Source organism: Petaurus breviceps, unplaced genomic scaffold (assembly GCF_028583685.1).
Source record: "Petaurus breviceps papuanus isolate PSGF00001 unplaced genomic scaffold, PetGlider_PUasm1.0 90847, whole genome shotgun sequence".
In the NCBI taxonomy this organism is placed as follows: Eukaryota; Metazoa; Chordata; class Mammalia; order Diprotodontia; family Petauridae; genus Petaurus; species Petaurus breviceps.
Window position 1 is genome coordinate 15,696,636 of NW_027187360.1, and position 20,964 is coordinate 15,717,599.

At 38.6% G+C, this 20,964-nt stretch overlaps 1 protein-coding gene across 3 annotated transcripts in view; it reads left to right on the top strand.

The window, feature by feature from the left end:
- Positions 1-20,964, top strand: part of EDN3 (endothelin 3) — a 40,730-nt gene that overhangs the window by 13,886 nt on the left and 5,880 nt on the right. For all 3 annotated transcript variants that reach the window (XM_069072496.1, XM_069072497.1, XM_069072495.1), the window contains 2 exons: positions 16,863-17,039; positions 18,906-18,997. In XM_069072496.1, coding sequence (XP_068928597.1) covers positions 16,863-17,039; positions 18,906-18,966 — 238 coding nt within the window. In that variant the 3' untranslated portion in view covers positions 18,967-18,997. The remainder of the gene's footprint in view (positions 1-16,862; positions 17,040-18,905; positions 18,998-20,964) is intronic.

Sequence of the window (20,964 nt, forward strand, 5' to 3'; positions counted from 1 at the left end):
ATGGGGATAAATGTAAAGTCCTTCCTTTGAGTTAAAAAAATCATTTGCCACAACTGATATGAAAAAGATCTGGGGGATTAGTGGGCTGTTAGGTTCATATGTATCAGCTGTATAGTGTGACATCCCCCCAAAAGCTAAAGAGATCAAAGGCTGCAGTTAATGGTGCCTGCATGTTGTCTAGAAAAAAAAAAAAGATGGCAATAATCCTGCTGTACTCTGCCCTGATAAGGCTGTACTTGGAGGATTACAATTCCTTCCGGCACCACAATTTCGGGAAGTACTTTGATTAATGAGAATAAGTCTAGAGGCAAGCCATAGGACAGTAAAGGATCATGTACATGACATCTGAACATTAATTGAAGGAGTAGGGGTATGTTTAACCTGTAGAATAGAAGATTCAGGGGAGAAGTAGCTGTCTTTAAAGTTTAGGATCATAGTTCTGAACTGGAAGAAATCTCTGAGATTGTCTCATCCAATTCCATCATTTTGCAGATGAGGGAACTGAATCCTGGGGTGGTTAAATGACTTGCCTAAGGTTCCACAGGAAATAAACACCAGAGGCAAGATTTGAATCCAAGTCCTTTGACTTCAGAAGCAATGTTCTTTCCACTGTTACCATGAAAGGCAGAAAGTTTCAGGGGACAGATTCTGCTTGACATAAGGAAAGCAGTTTTCCAACAATAACAGCTGTTCAGAAGAGGAATGGACTGCCTCAGGAGGTAGAGCTGTCTCTACCACTAGACAATTTCAGAGCATGGATACTGGAATACCCTGTGTCAGGAAAAGAAGCCATTCCTGCCTAGGTATGGGTTGGACCTTATTTCTTCCAAGGTTTCTTCCAGTTCTAAGATCCTGGAATTTACTGAAATCTTGATAGGTACTTGGTAGATATTTGATTGATTTTTTTTACATGGGAACAAGAAAGGGATTATCAATTTTGTATTGCAATTATATAAAATTTTGTGTACATTCACATAGACTAATCCGATAAGGAAAAAAAAATCTACAATAAAACCCTAGTATGGCACCTGCCCACAAAATGTATATTGTATAGGGTCAGATATGACTAATGTTCAGGGTGATATTTCTAGGACTGCTATTAATAACAACAGTAAAATCTAACAATTATAGCACATTAAGATTTGCAAAGTGTTTCACATATATTATATCATTTGAGTCTCACTACAACCTTAGGAGGTATCTTGATTTATTAGAGCAGAGGGCCAAGGAGGCTTGGGACAAAGATTGTAGTCCCCATTATTCATGTAAATCCAAATTTTGTTCTCAAAGGTTTCTAGGCAGGAGACTGCAGGTGGATAAATCTAAATCTATATCTACTGAAAGCAAATGAACAACAACAAAAATACTCTGCTAGTGCTAGACTGGCAGTGTCATCTTTATCCTCAGTATCACAGAATCTCTTTGTGGTAAGGGGATTTAGAAGGCCCTCTAGTCTGGCCTCTCATCCCATGTAGGATTCCTCTCTGTAGCACCCTTGCCAGGTCTTCTGACCCCTGCTTGAATATTTTCAGAGAGAGGAAGCCCTCTATCTAATGAGATACCTTGTTCCATTGTTGGACAGTTCTTGTGGGTAAGCATCCAGAGGAAGGCAACCAAGATTGAGGAGACCATGAAGTTCATATCAGTGAGGATCATTAAAGGGAGCAGGGATGCTTAACTTGGAGAAGAGATAGCTCAGTGAGGACCTGAGAACAATTTCAAGTAACTGAAGATCTGCTACATAGAAGAGGGATTAGAATTCTTTGATTTGGTCCCAAATGTTGGAAAGGCACAGATTTATGTTTGACATCAGGGAAAACAACAGTAACAGTAATAATAACATCAAAACTTCTTAGCAATTAGGGCTACTCCAGAGCTCAGTGGGCTACCTGGAGAGCCTCACAGGAGGTGTTCAAGCAAAGGCTACGTGATCACTTGTCTGGAACATTGTACAGAAAATTCTCTTTTATGGTATGAGTTGGACTTTTAAGGTTACTTCTAACTCTGAAATTGCAGGTTCATAGATTTAAGGCTGAAAGGTACCTTAGAGGCCATCAAGTTGAGCCCTTTAATTTTACAGATAAAGAAGTGGAGACCAAGAGAGATTTGCTTGTCTCACAGCTAGTAGGTGTCTTTGAGGAAGGATTTGAACCCAGATCTCTCTGATTCCAAGTCTAGTTCTCTAATCATTCTAAATCCAGTGTTTTTCATCAGCTACAAGATTTTGTGACTGAGTATATTGAAAGATCATCAAGGATAAGAATTCTGAACATTAGTGAGCAAGGGAATGTAGATGCACCTTATTAAAGGGATGAATTGTGGGAATATAGAAACAGAAATCAATATGGTTTCATCAGAAATAGATTATATCAGACAATTTCCTTTTTTGGGGGGAGAACAGGTGATTAACTTAAAAAATCAGGAGAAGGCCTTAAATAGAATATTTTAATTTTATAAAAAGATTTAAAAGTCTCCCATCATATCCCTTTAGACAAGGTTGAAAGATGTGGACTAGAGGACAATACAGATAGGTAGGTTTGTCACTGACCGAACAGTCAGATGGAAAGAAGAATAGCTATGGACTGACATTAACCCATTTTTGGTGAGAGGTCTCTGGCGGAGTAGCACAGGGGTTCGGTTGGACTTCATGCTGTTCAGCATTTTAGTTGTTTTACATGAAGGCATGGTTATAAAATTTGCAGATGATATCTATATCTATCTATCTATCTATCTATCTATCTATCTATCTATCTATCTATCTATCTATCTATCTGTCTGTCTGTCTGTCTGTCTGTCTGTCTGTCTGTCTGTCTATCTGTCTATCTGGTATAGCTTTCATTTAGATAATAATTAGACTCTAAAAACTCTTTACAGATGGGAATTGTAGCTTGGCTGTATCTATACACACACGCACATAGTAAGTCCTTAATACATACTTTTCATTTATTCATGTGTCATCTATCAAGATAGCTTTTAATGGGGACAGATGCAAATGTAAAATCCTACATGGCTTCCAATATCAACTCTAAAGTACAGCATAGGGAAACATGTCATTAGAAACAGCAGTTTCTATGAAAATTTTCTGGGGTTTGTGGTGAACTGCAAACTCATTATGAGTCAACAGTGTGACATGGTGGGCCAAAGGATAATTGTTTTGACATTGAAAAATTAGAGGGAGCCTGTGGAAAGATGTTTAAGATAGGAAAAAAAAACTAGAAACCATGCCATACAAGAACTATTTGGAGAAAATGGGATTTTTTTTTAGCCTCAAGGAGTGAAAACTTGGGATGGAGGATATGATACCTTTCTTCAAGTATTTGAATTTCTGTCGTGGAGAACAAATAGTCATTTGATTTGCATGTGGTTCCAGAGTGCAAACATAAGTACAAATAGGAAGAAATTATAGAAGCTAGTTTGGGATGTAGTAGGAGTTATATGGAAGGATATTGTATTGTTTTTTATTTAGCTACAGTTTGGAGCAGATGACCTCTGAGGCCCCTTCAGACTCAGAGCTTCTGTGATTCTTTGATAGATGTAGACACAGGAAATCATATTGAGTATATGGTGACCTCAAGATGCTCTGTAAGACAGATTCCTGATATGATCCTTGAATAGATCCTGGATAATTGTAGGCTTTGCTTAATTGAAGTTGTATTGTACATCACAGTGAATCTTACTCCTGCAACCTACATGACTCCTCTTTCTTGCTTAAGAATATGGAATTTAGTCTGTGATTTGGAATTCAAGGCACCATGGTGCAGAGAAAAAGAAATCAGTAGGCTTACATCTTGGTTCTAACATTTATTTAGAAATGCCTGCTGTGTGACCTGAGAAAAGCCACTGAAGGCTCTTAAATGCCTCATTTTCCTTGTCTACATAATAGGGATACTAAAAGTGCTATAGAAATAGGAGTTTTAGTTAATATTACTTATGACCCATCACGAAGTGCTATTTCCTGAAATTATAGGCATTGTTGGTGGTCATAATTGCAGCTTAGAGGTGATGAGACTTTAGAGTTCATGGGAAGGCTTCCTAATGAGATTACACACTTCTGTTTTGGATCCCATAGACTTAAAACCTAGTTCTTTTCTCAGTTCACCATAATTAGATCTGGAAATGCTCAGGAGCGAATATGAAGCTTGGCTCCAATACAACAAGTTCAACATTGCATAATAGTAACTGTCATTTGTATAACACATTATGGCTTACAAAGAGCTTTACTTAAGTTATTATTTTGTTTGATCCTCAAAACAAACACAGAGGAAGGAACTGATGCTCAGATAAGTGAAGTGATTTGCTCATGGTTACACAACAAGTCAGTTGCAGACCCAGAATTCAAACTCAGGCCCTCTGCTTTTTAGATTATTGTTCTAAATTAGGCAGGAAAGCAGTTTCATGAATTTAAGGAAAACCTAGCCACAGAGGTTAGGAATGATCATGACCTCCAAAGGAGACTTTGGCTCTCTCTTAGCATGAAAAGAAAATTGGCAGGGAATTAACTTGGCCTTAGATCTGAGGTCAAATAGAAGATTCTGGTAGCTCTTGTGTGTTTTGTTCCGGCCATCAACATTTTAAGACAAGGGAAACAAAGCTTCCTATTAAATAGTCTTGTAGTTCTTGCTCGTACTAGGCAACAGCTTTCCTTTATGTTGTATTACATCCTGTCATGTGAAGGGCTCAGTTGTGGAACCAAGCAAACTGATTTAACATTAGAGCTCATCTTTTTAAGTAATATTTTATTAATTGGCTTAATTTCATTCAAATGAAGGAGCTACATTAATTCTGTGCTAGTATTTTTCTTTTCCTTTTCTTTGTCTTTTTCCTAGGTTTGAATCTGAGCTCTGGAACATATGAGGTATGTGACTTTGGTTAGATTACTTAGCTTCATTGGCTTCTCTATGTGCACCATGAGTGGGGTTGGACCAGGTGATCTTTAGGCTCTCTCCCAACTCCCAAATCCTCTAATTCTTCTTGTTTGCCACTGTTATGATACAGTTTGATCCGCACACTAGTTGTAGTGACTTTGTGACTTGAGAAGACTATCAGGATGAATATTTTCTTTGTTGATGTACTTGGGGCAGAATTAATAATAAATGTCCAATAAATAACTGTGGAAGAAGAGGTAAAGAAAAGACAGAGTTTTAACTAGTGATTTGTGTACCTGGGAAAGTACAAAGCATACTTGGAGTATAAATCATAATCTCTGTTGGTGGGAGGGACAGGATACTACCCAATGAGAGGGGACGTATAGATCCTGGGATATTAGTAGAGGGTTCAGGAGACCTAACTCCAACCTGCTATCTTATAGTTTTCTATCTGAACTATTTTTTTTGTCTCCCTAACTTAATGTTCAGCTCTATTATTTCTACACTGTGCTGTGGATGCCCTCTAAATTTAGCATCTGGGGACAAAGTGTAGTTCACCCCACCTTAGTTCCACCTCTGCCAGACCCAATATGCTACTTTAACAAACAGAAGTTAACCAACCAACAAGCTATTATTAATGCTTATTATGCACCAGTCATTGTGTTAGGTGCTGTGGATAGAAAGACAAAATGAAAAAAATTTTTCCCTGGAGAAGGTTACATTCTATCAGAAAGATATATTTCATTGAGAAAAAAGCCAAGAAAGTAGAGTCTTATTTATTAAAGACCCTTTAATTTTTGTTACCTCCTTTAACTCACTAACTGAGTCAATGCTATAATTTATTCAGACCCACAAGTGTGAGAATGGGATTTTGTCACTTTGTCAAGAATACAAAACAGAGTAAAAGAAATAATAATTTTAATGGCATATTTTGGAAATTCTATTTTTTTGTTTCTTTGTGGCTTGGCATAAAGCCTAGTTCTTCCACATGGACATGTTTTGTATGAATTGAATGTGGCTAAGTGATGAATTTACTTCTTTTTCTCAACCTCTTTCCATTCCTAGTTTTCATCATTGCTCAGCTCAAACACCTTAAACATGAAGTCTTTTTACACCAAATTTCCCCAGCTCCTAGAATCTTTTCTCCAAAGCTACCTGCATTTGTTTTGTATATATGAATACATATGTCCCTAGATTATAAACTCTTTGAGGGCAGGGCCTTTTCCACTTTTGTATTTAGTTCTGAATAAAGTATCTAGCATAGAGTGGTGCTTAATAAATACTTGCTGATTGATTGATTAGAATGCCAAATATAAATTACAAAAGAACTAGAACTTTATAGGATTTTAGAATTGGAAGAGATTTTACATACCATCTAGTCCAATCTCTCCATTTTACCAATAAAGAAGCTGTACCCCAAAGAGGTCAAGTGACTTGCCCAGGGTCATGCAAGTATGATTTGAGTGAGGTTTTAAACCTGGATCTTTTGTCTTTAATCCAGTGCTCTTCTCGCTGTATCGATTACATGCTAAATCATGATCCCAAAGCTCTGGAATATATCTATCTTAAGAGAGAGAAAAAACTGTAGGATTTTTTGCTTCTATTTGATTTTCACTTTCCATTTGAATGATTTAAAAAATTCATGATGGGTTTCCTAATATTTTTAAAGAACGTTTATCTTTTGCAGAGTCTTTAAAATGTGGCAGTATGGTAGTTTATATGTAGCCCATAGAATAGTGCCCATATGGTTTCATACTCATCCTCTAAAAAATACCTGATCCCCATATTATCCTTTGTTTCCATTTCTGGGAACTATTTTGAGCTGCATCTGTCTGCAGCTTTGCATAAAGTTATAATGAGGCCATACCAGATAGGAATGAATGTACATGCTTATGTTCGACCTGGAATTCTTAAGGGTCACTGGGGGTTGGGTAGAGAAACTTTAGCCCAACTCACTGGGCTGCATTTATATCCTAGCAGATGTAAGGAAAAATCAATTAATCTGTAGAATTCAGTTTCAGGGCAATTTTAGAATTCCTTCTCCCATAGCTATAATTATGTGTGTGTGTGTATATGTGTGTGTGTGTGCACGCACGCACGCACGTGCTTGCTTGTATGTGTTAAACTTTTCTAAGTTGTAAATTATCAAATAATTTCACGCTATAGGATGAAATAGAAGCTTTTTAATATTGTTTATGTCTCTTGTGGATCATGCCTGATGTGTCTCTCAGTTGTCCTTGAATGGTCTCTAGTGTTCATATCCCTGGGTACCAGGGAGTTAATAGGATATTAAATTCTGTGACTAAAATATTTTCACATTCAGTCACAGAGGTCTTTGGTAATATGACAATGTAGGCAATAGAGGTTAAAATTTCCAAATATAGGAGTGAGGCTTATGTGGAGGCCATCCCTGGGAGTGGGTTAGAAAAGCAGTATAACCTCACTCAGTCATGGCCTTTGGTGTCAGAGAGGTTTAGGGGCAGTCCCTTCTGTGAAGGTTCTGTCAGTGGAAGATTCTAGAATAATAATACTTGAGTCCAATTCCTTCTAGTTAGAACTTGGCCAATGAAGATTTTTCCGTATCTACAACTTACTGGTCTGGAATACTGTTATCATGCTGCTTCTGTCAAGAGGTATTTCATACCTCTATTCAAGGCTATATTGAGGCCAAATTAATCTCGGAGACTCCTGGAAAGCAGGTGAACGTTAAGAAATTAGTGACTCTTTCAGTTACTATCATAGCCTATATATTTGGACATTTTAATATGAGGATGGGAAAAGTGAGCATTTTGTACCCCTGCCCCCATCTCCTAACTGATGAAACTCTCTAGCATTTCCTTCTGGGACTGAGCAGACAAGGCCACAAACAGCAGGGCATTCTCTAGGTCTGTTGTGCCAGGAATAAAGCTTTTTCTGTTTTATAGACAATACAATTTCTGACTCACATACTTCATTAAGAAAAAAAACAACAATTTTTTTTTCAGACTAACAGTGATAGATACAGGTAATTTTTGTTAGAAAGCTATTTTAAAAGGTACTGATTTTGCATAAAGAGCAAAAGAGTAAGAGGTTCCAATTTTGTGATAGAGTAGCATGATTTGGTTGAATGGGATGAAGAAAAGGCAAATCTGTTTTTTGAGGGAGTGACTGGGACACAGTATCTTGAGGATGTAGGAGACAGCCAGTTAAGTCCAGTTTTCGGGCATTGTCTGCTTAGAGATGACTGAGTTTCTGTTTAGCATTCTAGGTACAGTGCCCAGGTTCCCAGTGAGGAAGAAGACTCTGCATGTCTTGATTTCTCAGAAATGAGCACTGAGTATAGTGAAAGGTTGTCATTGGTGGGGCAGCATGGTACGGGGGAAAGAACAGTGGCTTATGAATCAGAGGACCTGGGTCCAAATCTCATCTCTGATGCTTAGTGCATGTATGATCTTTGGGAAGCTACTAAATTGCCTTGGGCATCCCCCAACTCATTTCTAAAATGAGGAAGTTGGATAACATGCTTCCTGTGGGCCTTTCCAGTTCTATATTTGTGCCCTATAACCATCATCAGAGGAAGCTCAGCAGGGTATAGCAGTGGGAAACCTTGGATGGTACTACACAGATAGCGAGGTAGGGCAATGGAGAGACTCCTGAACCTAGAGTCAGAAAGACCTGAGTTCAAATCCAGCCTCAGATGCTTACTAGCTATGTGACCATGGATAAGTCACTTAATACCAGCCTGCCTCATTTTACTTATTTGTAAAATGAGGATAATTATAACCTCTACCTCCCAGGTTTTTTGTGAGGGTAAAATGAGATATTATTTACAAAGTGCTTTGCAAACCTCAAAGTCTTATGTAAATACTACTTTGCTGTTGTTGTTGTATGTAGGAGATGGTCCAGAAGTTTCTGTTGATTTCAAGGCAACTGAAAAAAAATACAGCTTGGGCTTGTGGGTGGGAAGATGCTGGCTGATTGTTTGGATACGAAAGCAGATCGAAGGAGGCTGGTGTCTGGAGAAAGCTGGCTGATGAAATAAAACTGCTGTTTGCAAAGAGATAGTGTTTTATGATAGAGCCCAGGCAAGAGTTGGGTGAGGCTTATGGGTGTGCCTTAGTACTGTGGTCTCTTTGGATTAGGCTTTGGACATTTTATTCTCCTGTGCATTTTTTGGGCTCTGTTGATCACTTCTCTGGGGAAGGGCAGTCAGGGGAGTTGAGGTATGTGTCTGTAGGGCATTATGTCACCATGTTGTTTGCTGCCTTAGATTTTCTGAACATTTTCTCTTAGAGTTTAGATTGTGATAAAAGATATTGACAAGTCCCTAAGGACATTATCTGAACCACTCCCCTCCCCTAAGGACTCACCTGTGCCAGAGGTCACTGGGCCCAGGCAGTCAGAGGTTGAGATGCCCTGGCAGGGGATCAGAAAAAAAGTTTACCCTTTTCCCTTCTCCCATTCCCCATGATTACAAATTTCTTTGTAGAAAGAAATAAAAAGGATCCTTATATTATTCTATAGTGTAGAGGAAAGAATACTAGATTTGGGATCCTAAGACCTGGGATCAAATCCTGATTCTATCACTTTCTAGCTGGGTGATCAAGGATAAGCCACTTCACTTTTAAGAGCCTTAGTTTTTTCATCTACAAAATGGGGATAATAATATACTCTATATTTCACAAAGTTCCTGTGAATAAAGTACTATATAAAAGTGAGCTATTTTATGAATATACACACACATATACTTTTTTTTTGCCTTTTTTTTTTTTTTTTGGAGGGCAATTGGGGTTAAGTAACTTGCCCAAGGTTACATGGCTAGTTTTTTTGTGTGGGTGTTAAGTGTCTGAGGCCAGAACCGAACTTGGGTCCTCCTGACTCTGGGCTGGTGCTTTACTCACTGAGCCACCTAGCTGCCCCACACACATATACTTTTAAGAAGAATTTACAGAATCCTAGAGTTGGAATGTACTTTAGAGATTGTGCTTGGAAAAGAATTCACCTCTATAACACGCACTTGAGAAATGGTCATCCAACCTTTGCTTCAAGCCTTCTAATGAGGGCAAATCTTCTATCTCCTGATGCAGCCCAGCCCAGTCTAGATAACTTTAATTGCTAGGAAATTTTCCTTACATCAAGCCTAAATCTATCTCTTTGCAATGTGTAACTGTTAGTACCAGTTCATCCTGTTGGGGATGAACAAACCTAAATCTGTCTTCCACATGGCAACTCTTCAAATACTTGAAGACAGCTAGCATGCCCACTCCCCTCAAGTTTTCCCTTTTACAGTCTAAGCATCTCTACTTTTTCAGACATCCTTTTATGGCATACTCTTAAGGCCCTTCACCATCCCAGCTGTCCTCTACTGGCTCCTCTCTAGCTTATCAACATTCTTCCTAAAATATGGCACCCAGAACTGAAAACAACATCCCAGATGTGGCCTGACTGGGGCAGAGTGTGGTGGGACTCTCATTTCCCTGGTCTTGAGGCACTGTACCTTTCTTGATGCTGCCTAAGATTCAGTTAGCTGTCTTGGCTGCCATATCACACTATTGATTCATGCTGAACTTGTAGTGTCCTAAAACCTCCAGACCTTTTCTCAGATAAACTATTGTCTATCCATGCCTCTGCTAGCTTAGGAAAAAAAATACACTTGAGCGATTTGGCCATGGAAATTTACCATGTGTGTTTAATAATATTTTTGTTTGACTGGGTGGCCTATTTTAGGAAAATTCAATAAAAGGAAATTTCACCATTCTCATGAATTAAATAAATTAATTCAAAAATAGCATGATGTAGTGGGGGAAAGCAATGGATTTGAATTCAGAATTACATCTAGGTGTAAATTCTGACTCTACTATTTAATACTTATAAGACCTTAGACCAGCTACTTAGTTTCTCTGGGCCCCAGTTACCATTTTAAAGTGAGGGGATTGGACTAGATGACTTTGAAGGTCTCTTTCAACTCTTAATTTTGACCTAGTATGTCAAATGACCTAGAGTTGTCCATAGGGGGACACCCTTTAGAATCCCTCTCTGCTTTACTAGACAGTCTGATAATCTTTGTAAGTTATTGGTCAGCCCTCCGATGATCAACCTTTCTGACCATAGTAAGGATGGGCTTTGGATGACAGAAATGTGTTCAGTTTCTAGGTTTGGCAAGCATTTGGGTATGACAGAGCTAGTATTCTGTTGATACAGTCAATGAGAACCCAAGGTCACCTTGATACCACAAGGAAACATCAGGGCAAGATATTAGTGATGAAAGATGTCTAATAATTGACAATGAAAGATAAGTTTCATATATATGTATATATATATACATATATATATATCTACATAGTTGTCTTCTCTCTCTCATCTCTTGCAAAGTATTTATTTTACATGGTCTTTTGTTTGACTTTTTTTGCTCGTTTCTCTTTTTCTGCTATTATACCCCGGATACAAGTAATCCTGAATTTGAATAGATACAGACGATACAAGACTTTACAGTCTTCGCACATTCCTAAGCCTGATATGATAGGGCAGATATCGTAATAAGCAGCATGGGGTAAAGAATAGGATTTGTTTGTAGTTTAAATTCCTACTCTACCACTTACTGTGTGACATTGAGTAAATCACTAGTAGGTATTTATAAATAACACACATCTTTCATTGTCCATTATTAATGATCTTCCACCTTCACTAATATCTTGCTCTGATGCCTCCTTGTGGTGTTCAGGTGACCTTGGGTTCTCAAGAGCTGCACAAGCAGAATGCCAGCTCTGCCAGATCCAACACTTCAAGTGTTTCCAGGCCTAGTAACTGAACATGTTTCTGTCATCCAAAGATCGACCTCAACTAAGGTCAGAAGGGTTCATCATCAGAGGATTGACCAATAGCCCATAAAGATCATTTAACTGTCTATTAAATCTCTGGATCTGTTTTCTCTTGTGTTAAATTAAGGGGTTGGTCCAGATACCTTCTGAGGTACCTTGCAGCTCTGGCTCTATTTAGTCCCATGTCCTAAAAATGGGCATGCCCAACTACTTTAAATGGCTGGTATATGCTTGCAGTTACCTGTTTGACCACTAGGTGGTGGTTGGACCCTGGTAAGGGGAAATAGTATTGGCATTGGAGGCTGTGGCTGTTCAATTAGTAAAGGGAGCTTTTGGGGATCAGGAAAATGAAAAGTGGTGAACAGGGACATGTCAGATTGTGGGATTTGTTTTATTTTTTTGTTTTTGTTTTGTTTTGTCATTCAATTGTTGAGTGAATGGAGTGCAAGATTTGGATTTAGGAAGAACATAAATTAAATCCTATCTCAGACACTTCCTGTCTGTGTGACAATGGGCAAGTCATATAACCTCTCTCAGCCTCATTTTCCTCATCTGTGAAATGGGGATAATAGCACCTATTTCATATAGTTGTTCTACAATGAAATAGCATTCATAAAGTGATTTCTAGACCTTAAAGTGTTATATAAAAATGCTAGTTATTGATAGTAATAATATACACAATTGGTATAATTCTCACACCTTTGAAGTGCCAACTATTTTCTAAAGATGTTGCAATGGATTAAGAATGATAGGATTGGAATTTCTAGTAATATCCTCCCTTTCCCAAAGAAACTCTTGCAGAGCTAAGATGCATTTGAGTCCACAGGAAGCCATTTATTGGTTTAAATATTCTGAGTTGACAGTCAACCAACAAATATTTGTTGCCCACCTATTATATTCTCAGCTCTGTGGCAAGTGCTGTGGAAGCTACAGATGGAATTGAAGACATGGTAGTCTCTTGTCCTTGAGAAACTTGTAATCTTGGATTTTTAGGTCAATTTTTAGGCCTCTTTAGGTCAATGTTTTTTCTTCTCTTTCCTTAGTTGTTCCTAACTAGAGCTAGAATAGTTCTGTGCACCTAGTAGGTGCTTCATATGAGATGTATGTTGAGTGATTAAATGAAAAGGTCACAGGAATAGTGTATGCTTCATTTTTTGAAGCTGTCAGGAATAAAAGGGATTGCTTTTATAGACTTTGGAGCTAGAAGGGACATTAGAGAATATTAGGCTGATTCTTTCCTTTCATCGATGAGAAACTGAGGCCAAGAGAGAAACCAAGAAGCCAAGAGAGAAGAATTAACTTTTCCAAGAGAGCATAGTAGCCAAGTTAGAATTTAATTATATGTCCTCCAATTTTAAATCCATTACTCTTTTCATCACCTCATGATTTTTTCCAGTATGATTTATATGCAACCACTCATTTGAATATAGTTCATTTGCATTAATGAGAAAATGCCAAAATTGTCTATATTAATTAATAGTATATTTCTTGTTTTTTTTTTCTTTGAAACATATGAAAGGGTTTTATTCAAGTTGATCAGCTCTAGACTAGTGTTTTCAAAGTTGTAGGCCTCTCTGCTGATTGAAAAATGGGTGCATTGTTATTCCCTTTGTGAGATTTTCACCTGGACATGGGGGGGGGGACTAGGTTTAATGTCAACACTTAGAGATTTAATATGACCCTATTACTGGAAAAATATATGTTTAGCCAAACCCTGACTCACCACAATGTCTTCATTGTTCCACTCTTCCCTACCTTGCTTAGCCTTTTCATAGGGAAAGGAGAGTTTCTTAGCATAGGCCCAGGGCTGAACAGGACCCATGTTCTGCTTTCAGTCTCCATTTTAGGATCCCAAGATGTTACGCATCTGGAGCTTGCCTGGGTCAGAAGTTCACCCATTATAGTCCTAGTTCACAATGAACAAAGTGGGAGGAAGGGGAAAAAGTGTCAAGTTGCCTCAATTCCATGACTTGAACCCCGATATTTATGACACCAAAGATGATCCTCTATCTCCCAAACAAACATAAACACACATGCATGTAAGTACACACACACCTAGTATGGTTGAATAGAAAAAGTACCGGAATTGGAGTTAGACATCATGGTTTGGAGGCCTATTTCAGCTACTAGCTCTTTGGCTTCCTTCTCTAAAGCTTTGCCTGGGGATTTTGCCTCACCTCCTGGGAAATAAATCATGTCATCTCTTTGTGCTTCAGTTTTCTCATCTGTAAACCAGCAGTATTAAACTTGCATGGCCTACCTCACAAAGCTATGAGAAAAAATATTTTGTAAGCCTTTAAGTATAATATAAAAGTGACCTATTATTATAAAATGAAAGTGGGGGGAATATGATATAAGTGATTTCTACCCAGATACAGCTTGTACAAAATGAGCTCTAAGGTCCCTAGCAACTCTGAGATTCTATAAATTCAGTTTAATCTTTCCTTTCCTTTTTTTTTTTTTTTTGACACTGGGTTTTCCTATCTTGCCCAGGCTGGAAGTTTGGTGGCTACTCATGGGTTCATCCCAACCCTGATCAAAATGGAGCTTTAACCTCATCTATTTTTCCAACTTGGGAGGGTCAGTCTCTCCTTAGGCAGTCTGGTGGACCTCTCTTCCCCTGGGGGCACACTATGTTGGTACTAGACTTAGTGCAGACATCAGTTTTAGCTCTGCTGTACCTCAGAAGTCTCAAACTCAAACAATCTACCATCCTCAGCCTCCCCTAGTAGTAGGAATCACATGTGTGTGCCCTACCACACCAGACTTCATTTTATTTTAAGAGGCAGTGTCTTGCCTTGAATATGTTATTGAGCCAATGTAAATGCCAGGAAGACCAGGCATTAAAGTCATGCCTGTGACACATATTGACTGTGTGACTCTGGGCATGATGCAATGTCTCAGTGCCCTAGGCAAGTTTCTAAGACTTTGTAAATTGTAGAGAAGGTGCCAACCTGTATTGGGAAAGGTAATTCCCTCCTATAGGAGTTTCCTATAGTGATGAAATCACAGGTCTAATCCCTGTCCCTTATCTCTTATCACCTTGAGAACATTTGGAGAATTTAATGAAATTTCTTGAGATAATTTGAGATATTCTAGAGTGTCACAAAATCAGGAATGGGAATCCCTGGTAAAGAAAAGCAAAATATTTTTGGAAGAGCCATTTCTGACTTTACAGCCCTCCAAATTATTAGCAATTTGTCATGACATCAAGTCACATCCTTTCAAAGCTAAATTAAATTAAGCAGCATATGATTTAAACATTTCTCCACTGAATAATTTGGCAGTCTTTTCTCTTGTGTAAATATTTTGTGGCTTGGGCATGAACTATAATAGCTAGCAACTGTTATTAACTATCTTATTGCATTATATAACACCAGCATCTATGTACCAACATGTACCATCAGCTGGATCGGTAAGTAGGTCAGGGTTTTGGGCGACAAAACTTTTTTTTAAGACCAGTTTTCATGTTGAGCAAGACGCGATCACCCACCAGTCAATAACCTCAAAAAGAAAGATAAAGTAAGATCTGATAAGTAAGTCTACTGTGAGACATGTTGGCTTGAAGGCCAAAATACTTTTTTTTAGAATGACTGCAGTTGGATTTGTTTGATCCCTTTTAGCCTGAATGATAGCCCAACAAAGGGCAAACCTCTTAGAGGGGAAAAAAAATTGCCCATATGGCAAAAACCACAGATGTCTGCCAGCTTCTGGAATTTATAAGGAATTTTACCCCTATAGCTTGGCCATTTCACAGGTGTTTGGGGGGGCATGTAACCTCTCTGGGATTAGCAGGCCTGTCAACTGAAATGTCCTTGTGACACATTTTGGGCTGTTCTTCCCTCCCTCTTTGCGAATTAACTCAGGAATATTAACCTCTGGACAGCCAGCTCCAGTTACTGGTAATTACTCCTCCTGTTTCCAGGGGGAGAGGAGGGAAAAGCCCCAGGCAAAAGTTACAGAAGGAAGCAATAGAAGTCTGCTGAGAAAATTGACTTGAGATGTTGGGGGTGCAGGCGGGAAAGGAAGGAAGACTTAGTGGAACCACATCTAGGTTTTCTCAGAGTTGTCTTAGCTCTGGCTTGAAATAATTAGAAATGTAAACACAAAAGTTTCCTGGTACAGATGGTGTGAGAACGTTGAGACCTTTTACACGCGGAAGCACTTACCTCCTCCCTAGTCCCAGGCACAGGAAGTTGTGCCATTAGGCAAAGAATAGAAAAGATAAGTGTATTGAATGCCCAAGCCCACACCAGGTAGTGTTCAGTTATAATTGCTCAGAGTAGAAATTATCCCAATTCTGGGTCAAGCTTTTGCAAAAAGGGCCCCTTGAACCTAATTTCCCCCATAACACTTTCCAAGCACATCCTAACGAGAGATGCCTCCCCCTCTTCATGGAACTCCAATCACTGCGAGACATAATTATGTCTACACTAGCTAGACGGCTGGTTGTACATACAGTTCAATTCAACCAATGTTTATCAGATACTTGCTGTGTGCAGAGCACTTTGTTAGGTCCTGGGGATACAAGCAAAAATGATATGCCCTGCCCTCGAGGAATTTATATTCTGATGGGGGGGGAACACAGAAAGATGGCTCAAACTAGAACTAGCTGATTTCTAAGCCCCCTCATTTTACAGAAACAGAAACTGAAGCTCAGAGAGAGCAAGTAGAATGGGCCAAGGTCACATGATCTTAGTTGCAGAGCTAAGAAATAAGATTCAAAACCAGCTCCCTTGATTCTCCAATGTACTGCTCTGGAAAGAGCACTGGCCTTGGAGGCAGGAGATAGGGGTTCAAGGTCACCTTCCACTAGCTGTTTGGCCTCAGGTATGCCATTTTACTTTTCTGAGCCTTTGTTTCCCTATCAGAAAAAACAAACAAACACCTAAGAATTACGTGTAGTGATCTTTATACCATCTTCTTCACGAGGCTCAAATGAGACAATGAATGTAGAGCTCTTTGTTGTCAGAAAATACTACCATGTGATGTGAGTTTTCCTGGTAGAGACAAATAAGCTCATCCCTGGCACTTCTGGCAGCAGTTCTCTTGTGGTAGTTGTCAATCACCACTTAAAAATACACCAGGCAACATCTCTTATCTTTTTTTTCCCCTTGGTGTAGCACTCAAGTATGTTGAGACATTAGTACACATAGTGATATGACGACACATGTTCTATTTTTCTCCTAACCCTTTACAGACGCACTGTACCATATGGGCTATCCAATTACCAAGGCAGTTTCCGGGGCAAGAGATCTGCAGATCCTATACGCAGGACTTCACCACCATTTGAAGGGCCACGGAACCGATGTTCTTGCACAGAACAAAATGATGATGCCTGCATTCATTTTTGCACCAGAAGTGAGGACAACAGAAGGTAAATGGCCCTCTAGGAAGTTTTAATCATTCAATGAAAAAGTGATTGTTTGTTAGCGGCACACTTTAGTAAGACGTTAAATAACACTGTAATAATAGTTAAAATTTATATACCACCTGCTATGTGCCAGGCACATAGCGCCTTTACACATCTCATTTCATCCTCACAAGCAGCCTGGGAGGTAGATACTATTTCTATCCCCCTTTTACAGATGAGGAAACTAAGGCAAACAGAGGTTAAGTGATTTGCACAGGGTCACACAACTAGCAAGTACCTTAGGTAAGTACCTGAGCCTGGATTTGAACTTGGGTTTTCCTAACTCTAGGCCTGACACTTTATCCACTGTATCACCTAGCTACTTATTACAGAATATAAACAAAAAGTAGTTAATATGGTCCTTTGATGGGTATGTGATTTCATCAGTGTGGATGCTTCTTCACCAGTCCAGATGGCAACCTACTGGATCTTCTTGTGTGATTTTGTTCATATTTTCCCATAAATTCACACATAATTCAGCATCAGAAAAGGATAGGATTTTATCAATGGAAATGGTATTAAAGAAGATTTATTACCATCTGTTTTGCCACTGTATCCTACACAACATGGGGTCTTTCCATTGGACTTACAACTGAAACTGTCTATATTTGTCTTTGCCTATTAAAATGTTAGTGCCTTGAGAACAGGGATTGTCTTTCTTTTTCTATTTGTATTTCTGGTGCATTATCCATAATAAGTACTTAGTAATTGCTTTTTCATTTGTTTATTTATTCATTCATCCTTCACAGAGAATCAACCCATCTTGCTCATGGCCTTCCTCTGGTTCTTTTAGTGTCTCAGGCTTGGATTATCCATTGTGCATTGATTATCTGCCATGCTATTCCATGACTGGTCCATCTCTTTCTCCAGTCACATGTCATCAATAATGCCTTTGGTATGCCCTGGGCTTTCACACTCTTAGAGTTGTTAGCATACCATGGAAATTTAATGGACCAGGTATCTGGCTGAAGGCTAAGAAGAATACCAACTATTCCCCATATTCTACTGGTCTTATTTGTGATCTTGAATGGACTTCTAAAAAAAAAAGTCCAAGGGAGAACTGGCATTGCTTGCGTCCCAACAGAGAGAACACTTTGCAAAAGCACTTATAAGAACTTCCTTGATACCTAAAAAATAAAATTAACTAGAACATGAATTTTCAACTGAGCTAGTAGTTACTTAGAATTGTTTCTGTAAGTAAACTTGAAAGGGGGAACATAGAGTTTCAGAACTGGCAGGTGTCCCATAGATAATTTAGTCCAAATCTTTTGTTTTATTGAGAGTAATAGTTGATCTTTATGAAGTTTTAAGGTTGAGGTCCAGAGAGATTGCTTATTGCTCATGATCACACAGCTAGTTAAGTAACAGAGAAGAGATTCATCAGTCACTCAGCTTGAATTTATTAAGCACTTACTATATCCCAGACACTATGTTAAGCACTGGATTGGGACTCAGGTCTCCTGACTTCAAAACCAGAGTTTTTCTACTACTGAATATTAATGAAAGTAAACTACTCGTGCAAACCAGCTTCAAATTTTGCAAGACTGGAAGTTCCATGTTGACTATATATCTTCCCCTCCTCTCCCAGATGACCTAATGGTCTACATACAAAGATATGGTAGTGTAATATTGGGATCCTTCTTGACTAAGAGTTCAAATAATTGAAAGGCATGAGTACATTTGCATTCTAAATGTACTGATGTGAACTTCACGCATGAGAGCAAAGAGTCATTATTTATTGCATTCCTAAAAATCTTAAGCATTTTCTAGAAGACAAATATAGAGTGCTGCAATTTGGGTTGATTATTGAAACCAACCTTCTCTTTATAGTAATTCAAGGACAGTAGAAAAACATCAAGACATAGACATGGAACAGCTTCCTGAAAAGTAGCCCTGACTGCACAAATGCTGCGTGAACAGAGGTGAGTTGAATTACTAGGCATATCATTTATTACATAGCTACTAGGAACATTTGAATGTGTTCTTGAGCATTTCTCTAGTCAATGGATGTAGTCTGATCCCAGATAGAGTTACAAACCTAAGAAAGAGTAGAGGTGACTTCTTTTTGTCAGTTGGATTCTTGGAATCAAAATAAATAAGTTTGATTTTCCTTGTTTTAAGATCATATATTTACAGGTGAAAGTTTCCTTAGAGATTATGACTTCATTTGACAATAGAGGAAACTGAGGCTCAAAGAAATAAAGCGAATGGCTTAAGATCACAGAGATAATAAGTTGCAGAGCCAGAATTTGAATCTCTTCCCTTTGACTCTCAGTCTAGTCTTCTAGTTATATCACATTGCCTCACAAACCAGACAGTGTCAGAAGACCAACTCATTTGGGAATCATTTGTTTCAAAGTTCATTCTTTGTAGTCTTCCATAACTTTGATCACCATCTGTTCATTCCTCTCATACTCATTCATTCATCATATGAAACTTCATATGAGTCAAATGAGTTAATTAAATGAAATAATGGGATTAATTGATTAGTTAAAGGTAAATATGGAAGCTGGGAAAATTGGGGCCGATTTAGTGGAGAAAGTTGGAATCCCAAATGTACACTCGCTACAAGGTGTTTCTCTTCTCCCTGCCCAGCTTTGAAAATTGTATCTCTTGTGTGTTGTCTACAGGAGATTTTGAGCCTTTGGTAGATTTTTTTTCCCCTTGGTGTAGCACTCAAGTATGTTGAGACATTAGTACACATAGTGATATGACGACACATGTTCTATTTTTCTCCTAACCCCAAAAATTTGCCTTATTACAAAATAAATACTTACACGTCATGGAAAGTAGAATTTCCTGGCAGTAAAATATATGTATTTATAAAAAAAGCAATATAAAAAAATGTTCCCCCTTATGTTGTGTCCTTGGCAGCTATCTTCATTGAATAACCTGGCTCCCAGGTCTACCAGGATGTGGTTCTAGTCAATTCATGAACAGGTACTTAGTAAGAGCTTACTATGTGCTAGGCCCTGGGGTAAACTGGGAATACTAAGATAAAATAGCCCTTGGCCTCCAGAAGGTCACTTTCTAATGGCAGAGAAAAAATTTTTAATACATATTCCTCAATACATGCAAAATGAACACAGATTTGGGGAGGGAGGGCATTAGTTGGAGTGAGGATGTAAAAAAAAAAAAAGATTTCATGTAGGAAGTAGTGCTTTAACCAAGATTTGAAAGAAACTAGCAATTCCACAAAGTGAAAGTGAAGAGGGAGTACATTCCAGGAATGGAGGAATGTAGGCATGAAGCCTGTGCCAAGGCATGGAGACAGGAGATGAAGCATTCAGCTTTCTGTCATATCTTCCCTTTATTCTAGCCAAATCAGGATGCTCACTGTTTTCCAGTCTCATCCTGTCCTGTCCAAACCCATTTGTTTTGCTTTCCATAGCTGGGATGGTGTCCTCTCTCCCCTTGCCCCATTTCTACTTGTTGAAATCTTTCCCTTTCCTCAAGACATTACTCATGTGCTACCTCATCTATTAAACCTTCATTGGTCCTCTTGGCTACATGATCCCCACCTTCTTGAATTTTTCAAGCCACTCTGGATCTCTCTTACGTATGAATAATTTTATAATTTGTATTCTAATATTTGTTCTTAACTCCCTGATTTGACTGTAAGCTCCCTGAGGGGAGGTGCTGTATTCTGTTCAATCTATATATTCAATGCACAAAGAACAATGCTTTGAACATTGTTATTGTTCAATCATTTCAGTCACGGGCTACTCTGCGACCCCATTTGGGGTTTTCTTGGCAAAGATATTGGAGTGGTTCACCATTTCCTTCTCTAGTTCATTTTACAGCTGAGGAAACTGGGGCAAACAGGGTTAAGTGACTAGCCCAGTGGCATGACTAGTAAGTATCTGAGTCTCTGAGGTCAGATTTGGAC